Source organism: Saprolegnia parasitica (assembly GCF_000151545.1).
Source record: "Saprolegnia parasitica CBS 223.65 unplaced genomic scaffold supercont2.168, whole genome shotgun sequence".
Taxonomy (NCBI): Eukaryota; Oomycota; class Saprolegniomycetes; order Saprolegniales; family Saprolegniaceae; genus Saprolegnia; species Saprolegnia parasitica.
The window spans coordinates 20,875-31,663 of NW_012156562.1; the positions used below are offsets into that span (position 1 = coordinate 20,875).

Consider the following 10,789-nt stretch of genomic DNA (forward strand, 5'->3'; position numbering starts at 1 on the left):
ATCAAGACCATGTGGCAGCTCGCGTTCGAGGCGATCGAGAAGAAGAAGCGCATGGGCTACTAATGTATTTTCGTGTCTTTACTGCTTGGAGCGGACGTTGAGGTACAAGTGCACGGGGCAGCCGAGGAGCTTCTGGATGTCGAGGCGCGCCGACGTCCCGATCGACCGAAGGGTGTCGCCCTGCTTGCCGATGAGAATGCGCTTGTGGCGGTCCGACGGCACGATCAGATCCTGGTCGATGCGAATACTCTTGTCGCTGAACGGCGTCCAGCCGCGGTTCTCCTGCTCAATCTACCGCGCCATTTTGAGATTGTTACCACATTTAGTGAGTACCTGGTACGGCAGCTCTTGGTTGAAGCGGCGGTAGATCTTTTCGCGGATGATCTCCGTGACCAAGTCCAAGTCGGACCGGTCCGACTTGATGCTCGAGTGGTACAGCCACGGCCGGTCCACGGCCAGCGAGAGGAGTTCCGACCGCAGCTTTTTCACGCCCGACTCCTTGAGCGCCGAGACCTTAAACGTCTTGTCAAAGAGGTACGTCTTCGGGTCCAGTTTCAAAGGCGTGACGCTCGGCAAAAGGTCGTCTTCGTCAAAATCCTCGTCGTTTTCGTACTCTTCCAAGTCTTCTTCGCTCGCGAAAAACGACTCGGCGTCAAAGTCGGGGTCTTCGTCCTCGCCGTCTTCCTCGTCGTCAAACTCGGAGAAATCCGGCTCCGGCTTGTAGTGCTCTTCGAACGCCGCGTCGATCATCTCGCTAAGCACCTGGACGCGCTTGGTGACGTGCGCCTTCTCGGCGGGACCGACCAAGTCCATCTACGACCCTTCAGTTTACCATTCTCTAGCAGTGATGGCAAAGTACCTTGTTGAGCACAAGCGCGATCGGCGCCGACACTTGCGCCGACGAGATCGCAATGTCTAGCGCACGCATGAGCTCCAGAGGTATAATGTGATGGATATTACTCTTGAGGGCTTCGAGCGCTTCGTCGTCGAGGCGCTTGACCGCGTCGACAACGAGGAGCGAGAGGTCGACCGACGACATGGTCTCGGACGCCGTGACGGCCAGCGACCGCACGTACTTGTGGTTGTCCCTACGAGAGGTCAGAGATACCACCTGGCGTCGGGCGAGGTACTTTTGGTTCACGAGGCCCGGCGTGTCGAAGAACGTGATTTGCACGTCGTCTTGCGTGAGGATGCCGAGGACGCGGTCGCGCGTCGTGTTGTACTTGGCCGAGACCGCCGAGACCTGCGATGGTTCAGATGCTGCGATGATGACGCGACAGAGAGGACGTACGTTGAAGCCGAGGAGCGAGTTCATGAGCGAGCTCTTGCCTGCGTTCGGGCGGCCAATGACGGCGACCGACAAGGCGCGCGAGCCCGTCTCGGGTGCGTCCGGCTCTTGGTAGTGGAACGACGCATCGACAACGTCCTAACCCAGAGACGCGTCATAAATAGGGACGAGGACGGCGACGGTACCGAGGTCGGCGCTTCGAGGTTGGTGAAGACGCGTTCTTCCTTGTTCTTCTGGCGCTTGGCCTTGATCTTGTCCTTCACGGAGCCCTTCTTCGCATCAAACGCCTTGTCAAAGACTAGGCACGCGCATGGTGAGCACAAAGAGGTGTCCTCGTAGCACCAACCAGGAGCCGCGGGCTCGGACGCAGGTGTCGAGCGGCGCTTGCGCATCTCGGCCCACGCCTGCTCAAGCTCGGCCTGGTGCTCCGAGAGCGACTGCGGTGGCTTGGGCTTGGGCTTCTCAAACTTGGTGTCGGGCTTGGCAAACTTGGAGTCGGGCTTGGCAAACTTGGTGTCGGGCTTGGCAAACTTGGAGTCGGGCTTGGCCGCGGGCTTGGTCGCGGGCTTGTGCTTGAACGTCTTCTTGCGCGGGCCATCGTCCATCGTCTTGGCCCGCTTGTACTTGTCCTCGCGGTCCTTCTTCCACTTGGGCTCCTTGGCGAAGGTCGCCATCGACTGCAGCGGCGTCGCCCACGTCGCCGGGCGCACGACCCGCGGCAGGCAAGCGAACCGAAGCATCTTTTTTCTTTGCGCTCCAATCAAAATCCGGCGCGTTTTCCGGAATCCGGATACGGACTCCATGCATATTGATATTGATAGATTAAGTATCAATTGGTCGGGATCGTCGTCTCCTCGACAATGGTCATGGCGGCGAGCGCGAGGAAGAGGACGAACGCGATGACGCCGGAAATGAGGAGCTTGGTGCGTCGCTTGAGACGCTGCGCCGTCTCGGACGTGTCGTCTGGCGGCGGCGCCCCCACGCCGCGCTCGAAGAAGAGCGGGACGAACTGCTCCTTCCGGAAGCCCATCGTGTTGCGCAGATGCTCGTTCTCGACGGTAAAGAAGCTCCAGATCGTGCGCCGGATGGGCTCGAGCACCATCGAGAACGGATGGATGTACACGAAGAAGCTGTGGTTGAGCGCCTGCTCGGCCGAGGGCGGGATCAGCGTCAGCACCCAGGCGTAGCAGAGGAAAAAGTCGGCGACGATCGCAATGTAGTACACGGTGCGGCGCGGGTACATGTGGCGCTCGGCGAGGAACTTGTGCTCGGGTCGCATGAGCCCCCAGTCCATGGTCACATCCCAGAACCAGAGGAGGAAAGATGCGATGATAAAGCCCGCGATCCAGACCTGCTGGAGCGGGCTGATCGACTCAATGGGCCGGACCGGGTTGTGGAACGGGTGGAAGAGTCCGAAGAGCACGACGATCATCGTCAGGCCAAACTTGATGACGTTGCCGACGCCGGGCCACCACTGCTTCATGTCGTAGATGCGCCGGAGGCTCTGCAGGAACCGGTACCACTAGACACAGCGCGTTCATTCGAGTCTATCGGTGGAGGTTTGTACCAGCGGGAGTGCACATAGCAGCGGCACGACGACCTTGGCGTAGTAAAAGTTCTTGTAGCACTTGGACGGAACGATGCCTTGCATCGTGTGGTTGTGCAGGTACCCCTTCATGTCGGTGCCGCCTGCGTGCAGCATTTGGAGGTCGTCCGTCTCGAGGAACTCGCCCGTGACGAAGAAGCAGACGGACCACGCAATGTCTTGGTTCATGCGCTGCATGCTGAGCATGTAGTTGCCAATGAACGTGTGAAGGAACGTGACGGGGAACCACGGCGCGCCGAAGATCTCGGCGACGACCTTGACGAGGCCGATCTTGAGCTTCCAGTCGCGGATGAGGTAAAAGTAGATCATGTAGAGGAAGAGCACGAGCAGCACGTAGCCGCGGTGGACGACTTTGGACTCTGGGAACTCGTCGTTGCAGACCTTGTAGTAGACGAGCATGCACACGAGGTACACGATGCTGACGTGGGCGGCGTCGTGGAACACCTGGTCGTAGTCCTTCGTCTTGTGCGGGTCGAGGTCCATGATGTACTTGTAGTTGATGCGCGCCGAGCGCCACACGTAGAGCGAGACGCCCATGAGCCAGTTGAAGAGGATGACGCAGCCCATGCCCCGGAAGAGCGGGAAGCCTTTGGTGAGGAGCAGCCGCAGATGGTTATCGTTGGTCGCGATGCTCGGAATGATGCCGGCGTCCCAGATGACCCAGAGCCCGAGCATGAGGAGGCAGCCAAACTTGACGCCCATGTACGCCTGCGCCCAGTCGACGATCTCGACGCGGCGCGACATGAGCTCCGAGATCGCGACCGGCCGATTGCCGCTGTGGAACGTGCGCGTGAACCAGTCCTCGAGGCGCAGGACCTCGGCCCGCGCCTCGGTGGCCTGCGCGAAGGCGCACGTCTCGATCTTCTCGGCAAAGACGTACCGGATCGACTCTTGCGACCTGACCTTTTTCTCGTGCGACTTTAAGATCTTGGTCAAGCCCGTGTAGTTGAGCATTGCAAAGTTGACGAGCATGTTGAGGAGGCGGTAGAGCTCCATGCAGGCCGCGATCATGGCCTGGCGCGTCGCCTCGGTCATGTTGTTGTGGTGCTGCTTGAGGAGCGTGTCGAGCTGCAGCTTGAACTCGCGGATGCTCGCGACGTAAAAGGTCTCAACCTTGGAGTACTCTTTGATGAAGAGCTTCTCGAAGCTCTGGACCGTCGAGCCGGCGGCGCCGACGAGGAACTGGAGCTCGACGACCTTGTCGAGCTGCGCCTCCAGGTCAAAGCCCGCGACGTCCTCGCGCATGCCATTGACGGCGAGCTTGAGCGCCGCGTACTCGATGTAGTGCTCCTTCCACTCGCGGTAGGTGTTGGCCTCAAGCTTGTCTTGGAAGCGGCTCATGAATTCCCAACTCTCCCGGTTGCAACCAACGCGCCCAAAATAGACGCAACCGACGGCTCCGGTTGACGTCTGGTGCGTCTCCTTAACCGAGTTGACTCGATCTCGCCAGACCAGAATGAATACCCCCTCGGTCAGAGCCGGCAAAGAGGCCGTCGTCTTGTGTCGAGCACCATCACTCTGAAACTCGATCACCAACACTCACCGGTCTGGCGCGGACGATGAGTGTTTGCCAGATTCGAATTGGCATGTGGACGTCGATTGTGGCCAAGCTCGATGCGCGTCTGGAGACGGCGGGCGCGCCCAGCGAGTCGGTTGTGGCACTCGTGACGGACCAGCTGCAGGACGTGCTCTTGCACGCGTACCAGGTCGAAGGCCTCCGCTGGCTCCTGCAGCGCGACGCCGCCGGCCTCAACGTAATCGTCGGCGACGAGATGGGCCTCGGCAAGACGCTGCAGACGATCGCGTTCCTGTGCTACCTCGTATCGACCAAGTCGCTTATGGCGCCGAGCCTTGTCGTCGCGCCGCTGAGCGTGCTGCCCAACTGGGCCGAGCAGATCGGCCGCTTCGCCCCGCACCTGCGCGTCGTGACGTACGCCGGCAGCAAGGACGAGCGCACCGCCGCGCAAGCCAAGGTATTGCATCGCACGCATCGAGCGCTCTTATGCATTGCTTGGAATAGATTGCGACCACGAGCCCGCATGTGGTGCTCACGTCGTACGAGCTCGTGCTCCTCGACACGGGGTACTTTAAGACGCTGCCGTGGGTCCTTGGCGTCTTTGACGAAGGCCATCGACTCAAGAACCCGAAAGGCAAGCTGTACCAAGCTCTCTGCGCCGACATCTCGTGCGTACGAGACGTATTGGTTGCAGTGTCCTCACGCGCTTCGCTGTAGGTTTGATCGGAAGCTCCTCTTGACGGGCACACCCGTGCAGAACAACATGCTCGAGCTCGCCGCGCTCCTCGCGTTTTTAAACCCGAGTGTCTTTACCGAGGACGTCGTCGAGCGCTTCGTCGCGGCCAATTTGGCGCCGGCGACGCTGCGGGCTCTCTTGGCGCCGCTCATGCTGCTGCGCACGGTGGCAGACGTCAAGTCGACGCTGCAACTGCCGCCGCTCTCCAAGGTTGTCGTCCACACGCGCATGGCGCCAATGCAGCGAGCATACTACAAGGAGATCGTCTCGAAAGGCTCGGGCGACGGGCCCGGCGTCTCGCTCATGAACATCCTCGCGCAGCTCCGGAAGGCGTGCAACCACCCGTACCTGTTCCCGAACGCCGAGCCGGAGCCGTTCTCCGAAGGCCCGCATCTGTACGAGAACAGCGGGAAGCTCCACGTGCTCCACGCGCTCTTGCCGGCGCTCCACGCGCAAGGCCACGTCGTCTTGCTTTTCTCGACGTCTACCGCCTTCCTCGACATCATCCAGGACTACTGCACGATGGCCAAGCTCTCTTACGAGCGCCTCGACGGCTCCGTGCGCGGGGAAGAAAGGTGCGCCTTCCAGAGAAGCCAGCAAGTATCTGACCGACTGCGTAGGTGGCAAACCATTGATCGCTTCCGCAAGCGCGACGACACGTTCTTGTTTCTGTTGAGCACGCGCGCCGGTGGCGTTGGCTTGAACCTCCAGCGCGCCGATACGGTACGCTTTATCGAAAGGTGGTCGTCTCACGAGCGCATTAGGTGATTTTTTGCGACGTCGACTACAATCCGCAAATGGAGCTCCAGGCGCTGGCGCGGGCTTATCGCATGGGACAAACCAAGCCGATTCACGTGTTGCACTTGATCTGTCAGCACTCGGTGGAAGAGCTCATCTATAAACGGTCCCTCGCCAAGCTCGAGCTGTCTCAAAAAGTGTGCTCGTCATGCCCCACAGTACGGAATGTTACGGAGTTCTAGGTGCGCGAAGCCTCCAAGCTCCACCTGCACGTCGACGACACCAACCCTGCGTGTCTCGATGGGCTTCCGAACGACGCCGTCCTCGCGTATGGTCTGCATCATCTTTTGGAGAGCTCGGACGAGGCGCTCGCACCGCTCTCCGCTGACGAGATTGCGGTGCTGCTTGATCGCACGGCGCCGCTAGAAGCTGCCGCCCCTGCCATCTTGGCCGACGTCGCCGTCGACAACATGTACTGCTTCGAAGGCACCGACTACTCGGGCCAAGACGCGGCGTGCCTCAAGACCCTCAAGGCCACAACGCCTACCAAGACGTCCCGTAAAGGAGCCAAACTCAAGGTCCAGTACGAGGACGACGAAGGCGGTGTCGACGTCGATATGGAGGAAACGGAGGAGGAGCGGGCGGCGCGCAAGCAAGCTGCGCTGGCCAAGAAGCTCGCTATGTGGGCCAAGAACCAATACACGTCGCACGCGCTCGACCCTTGCGACGACGACGCGGCCAACGAAACGAACGAGATGGAGCTGGCATACACGACGGGCAACGCGGCGACGGTCCAACCCGCGGGCGCACAGCCTCTCGTGATCGTCCACTGCGTCGACACGAGTGGCGCCTGGACGCCGCGCGGCTTCTTTGGCGCGCTCTCAAGCCGGTCCAGCGCGCCCGAGACCGTGTACGCGGCCGCGAAAAAGTGCCAGGACCTCAAGCTCGGCCAGGCCCACTGCGTTCCGATCAGCGACAGCGTGTACGTCTGCCTCCTCGTTGTGCAGTCATCAGCCAAGTCCAAGCTTAAACTGCGCACTGCCAAAACGCTCGCCTTCCGCCTCAACGCGCTGCAGGAGTCTCTCAAGGCGCTCGCAGGCTTTGCGCGAGCGACCGGCGCGTCCGTGCACATGCCTCGCCTCGGCGCCGGCACGCCGGGCTTCAACTGGTACGCCGTCGAGCGCCTCCTAAAGAAGCACTTGGTCCGCTGCGGCGTCGAGACGTCGGTCTACTACTACAAGCCTCCGCACAAGAAGCCCAAGGCTGCACCGTAAACGAATCTTTTGCGCGTGTTTCTACCGTGTATTTCGCGGTATTACCGTAAATGGGATACAAATACAGGAATGGCTTGACACGGCAACGAGATCTTGTGGAGGCGCACGATGCTGACGTTCCATGCCAAGCTCGAGTGCAACACGTACTCGCCCTGGCTGGAGCACTACGTGAGCTACCTCGAGCTCAAGGCACTGGTCAAGAAGCTCCAGAGGCGCGCGACCTTTCTGCGGCAGCACGAAGCAGGCAACGAGGCGGCGCCGTGCCTCCCGCCCGAGGCCAGCGACTTTGCCGTTGCATTTGATGCCAACTGCGTCCGCGTCCAAGACTGGTACAGCGAGCGCCTCGACGAGTTCTTGGCGCAGTTTGCGCTACTCACGCGTCAGTGCGAGGCGCTGCAGAGCCATGGAGAGCAAGACCACGTCGAGACGGAGCTCCTCAAGACATCGTTCATCGAGCTCCACCACCTCGTGCGCACCCTGCGCGACTACGCACTTCTCAACTACACGGCGCTGCGCAAAATCCTCAAAAAATACCTCAAGAAATGCCCCATGGCCAGCGCCAACCACGACAAGCTCCAAACCGAGCTCCATTGCCAAGCGTTCGCGACCGCCGAGGCAGCGCAACGATTGGCGGCAGACCTCGAGGCCTTTTACACGGCGTCGTTCCACGACAATGACCGCGTCCTCGCGCTCTCGGAACTCGACGGCTGGAAGGACGACGCGCTCGACTGGCGACACGTGTACATTGGCTTGAAGATGGGCGTCTGCTTGGTGCTGACGTTCTGGCTGCTCTGGGACCACGCACTACTGGCCTCGCCAGGCTACCATGCCAAGCTGTACGCGTGAAGGCCATGCAAATATTCACGTATTGTCTTGTAGGACGCAGACCAAGGCGTACCCTGTCTACCGCGGCGTCGCGCTCCTTCTCTTCTTCCACTGGCTCTGGGGCCTCACGCAGTACGCGTGGCGCTCGGCGCGCATCAATTACATGTACATTTTCGTTTGGTTCCGTAGAACTCAGACGATTAGGTTCATTTGCGAGCTCGACCCGCACACGACCGCCGACTACACCCAAGTCTTCAACGACGCCAGCGACCTCACGATGGTCTTCTACGCCAACTTTCTCTTGTACGTCCAGGTCGTCTCGGGCGAGCTCTCCGGGTCGCTCCTTCCCCGCGGCTACTACCCGCTCGCCCTCGTCGTGTACGTCCTGTACCGCTACTGCATCAAGGCGTGGTCGCGCCAGAAACGACTGCTGCGCGTCCTGCACGACATTGCGCTCACGCCGTTCTTTCCCGTGAGCTACTTTCACACGTTCGTCGGCAACTACTTGACGAGCGCCACCAAGATGAACCAGGTGAGGTCGATTGTGATATGTTCCCCAAACTTTAATCGGAGAGACTAGGACTTTGCGTGGACCGTGTGCTTTTTCGCCACCGGCGAGTTTACCGAGAGCGACGACGTCCCGAGCGAGTGCTCGCGCAATGTGTACTATACCCGCGTCGCCGTCCCGCTCATCTGCGCCGTGCCAGTGGTGCGTCTGATTCAACCGAGGCTAGAGCGGTTGTCTATATGCCGACGAGTAGTGGTGGCGCTTTCTCCAGAGTTTGCGGCGGTGCTACGAGCTCGGGTCGTGGTTTCCGGGCCTCCCGAACGCGCTCAAGTACGCACTGGCGCAGCTCGTGATCTTGTTCGGGCTCTTCCACTCGTACTACTCGCCCCTCGCGCCGAGCAACTCACTGCAGGTTGGAACTCGGACGCGCTGTCGATGTATATTCCTATCGGTGGTCTGCGTAGGTGGTCTGGGTCTGCCTGTTCGTGTGCAGTTCGCTCTACAATTGGGCGTGGGAAGTGGTCATGGACTGGGGTCTTCTTCGTCCCAAGTATCAATTTCTGGGTGACGGGCACATGTACTCGCGTCGGTGGGTCTACTACGGTAACACTCAAATGCTTGCCGCATGCGAGTCGACACTCTGCGCATAGTGGCCATCATCGTCAACCTTGTCCTCTGCTTTTCGTGGACACTGGCGCTGATCCCGCCGGACGTCGGGTCTTTTGGCACGCTCCTCTTGGATTTGCAGCCGATTACGCTCTTCATGGAGCCGATGCGCCGCACCATGTGGAGCTGTCTGGCGATGGAGAATGAGCATTTGCGCAACACGTTGGGCTTCCGGAAGGAACACTTTATCCCGCTGCACTTTGACCGGCCGCCCTCGCCCACAGTGCGTAAGCCAACGTACGCGTTCCGGATCGCGGCCTTGAGCGCTGTCGTGCTCTGCCTGAGCGCTGCTGCCATTCTCTTGGGCTAGGGTTGGGTAGAAATTTCCAAAAGGAGCTCACTTGACCGACAAAAACGCTCCAACAATCGAGGCTTGAAGCCCCAGCCATGCCTCCTAGACTAGTATATGGAGGCGTGGAAATGAACGAACCAAGACTACTCTATTATCATACTACTCCAAATGAGCTATTAGCAGCCGTCGCCACCAGCAATCATGAGGCACGATGTCGACTCGAACATGGAGAGGATGCTGCACGTGATGGAGTAGACGAGCATGCAGAAGCAGAAGATGAGGACACCGCCGCCAATGATGGGAAAACGGCCGCCGTGGCGCTGGAGTTCGTGGAGTTGCGCCTTTTGCTTTGGGAGGAAGAACGACGTGACGCACGCCAGGACAAAGCACGAGTAGTAGATGATGTACGTGTACGCGACTTGGTTGCGCACGTGCTTGGTGTCCGAGATGATCGCGTCTTCGTCGACGTCAAAGTTGCGGTAAATCAAGTTGGAGAGGACCGGGCCGACTGCCGCCGGAAGGTTGGTGACCGTCGTGAGGAGACCATAGATCATTCCTTCGTTGCCGATCCCAGCGAGCTCGACGATCATGAACGTCGTGACAATGAAGAGGACACCCTGCGGCAGCTGCTCGGCCAACGGCACCCCGAGGTAGAACCACTGGTTGCGGAGAACGTCGTAAAAGGTACAGAACTGCACGACCGAGTCGATGCAGGCTGTCGTCAAGGTGGTCGACACAACGACGATGCGCCAGTTCCAGTTGGTGCCCCAGCGACCGATGGACGCGACAATGCAAGCAAATATGAGGTTGGAGACGATCGTCATGATCTGGCTGTTGAGGTTCTCGACCTTGGCCCAGTGCAGCTGCACGTACGGCGCCGCCGTCGACGAGAAGCCACCTCCAAAGAGGTTGTAGAAGAAGTTGAAGAGCATGAGCTGCCACATGGCGCGCTTCTGGATGAGTTGCCAGACCTGCGCAATGTACTCGGAGAACTTGGCGGCCTCGTGCTTGTGGTCCTTGATGAAGAGGATTGTGACCGGAACCATGACGACGCAGGGTACGCAAAGGATGATGTACATCGTGTGCGCGCCAAAGTCCCACGAGTACGAGCCAGCGAAGCGAGGCGAGTTCATGCAAAAGCCAGCGATCGCCGTCGAGATCGTCGTGCAGACGGTGCGCGTCGTGTAGACGAGCGACTGCATGCGACCACGGATTGCAAGCGGCTCGCGCTGAGCGTACTCGACGACCAAAGCGTCAGCTGGGACATCGGCAATGATGTACGAGATCGTAGCGAGGCCAAAGAGGATGGCAACAACACCACCCTTGTCCTTGGCGTTGTG

The 10,789-nt window shown here is 59.9% G+C and overlaps 4 protein-coding genes across 4 annotated transcripts; 2 read left to right on the plus strand and 2 right to left on the minus strand.

The window, feature by feature from the left end:
• Positions 1-50: 50 nt before the first annotated feature.
• On the minus strand, positions 51-1,962 carry SPRG_15395 (hypothetical protein; the record flags this gene model as incomplete). Its single annotated transcript, XM_012354564.1, has 8 exons — positions 51-291; positions 334-813; positions 860-915; positions 961-1,088; positions 1,131-1,243; positions 1,292-1,426; positions 1,474-1,586; positions 1,635-1,962. The coding sequence occupies 8 exons, from the start codon at positions 1,960-1,962 to the stop codon at positions 79-81; spliced, it is 1,566 nt and encodes a 521-aa protein (XP_012209954.1). The 3' UTR covers positions 51-78.
• Positions 1,963-2,117: 155 nt separating this feature from the next.
• Positions 2,118-4,260, minus strand: SPRG_15396 (hypothetical protein; the record flags this gene model as incomplete). Its single annotated transcript, XM_012354565.1, has 2 exons — positions 2,856-4,260; positions 2,118-2,810 (listed from the first exon to the last, which is right to left on the minus strand). The coding sequence occupies exons 1-2, from the start codon at positions 4,233-4,235 to the stop codon at positions 2,118-2,120; spliced, it is 2,073 nt and encodes a 690-aa protein (XP_012209955.1). The 5' UTR covers positions 4,236-4,260.
• A 220-nt stretch (positions 4,261-4,480) lies between these two features.
• On the plus strand, positions 4,481-7,161 carry SPRG_15397 (hypothetical protein; the record flags this gene model as incomplete). The annotated part of the gene is made up of 6 exons (XM_012354566.1): positions 4,481-4,867; positions 4,915-5,078; positions 5,128-5,721; positions 5,767-5,869; positions 5,911-6,081; positions 6,127-7,161. 6 exons carry the CDS (start codon positions 4,481-4,483, stop codon positions 7,156-7,158), a joined length of 2,451 nt encoding a protein of 816 aa, XP_012209956.1. The 3' UTR covers positions 7,159-7,161.
• Positions 7,162-7,173: 12 nt separating this feature from the next.
• SPRG_15398 (hypothetical protein) lies at positions 7,174-9,467 on the plus strand (the record flags this gene model as incomplete). The annotated part of the gene is made up of 7 exons (XM_012354567.1): positions 7,174-7,994; positions 8,038-8,148; positions 8,188-8,515; positions 8,564-8,692; positions 8,745-8,903; positions 8,956-9,094; positions 9,142-9,467. Exons 1-7 carry the CDS (start codon positions 7,267-7,269, stop codon positions 9,465-9,467), a joined length of 1,920 nt encoding a protein of 639 aa, XP_012209957.1. The 5' UTR covers positions 7,174-7,266.
• Positions 9,468-10,789: the final 1,322 nt, after the last annotated feature.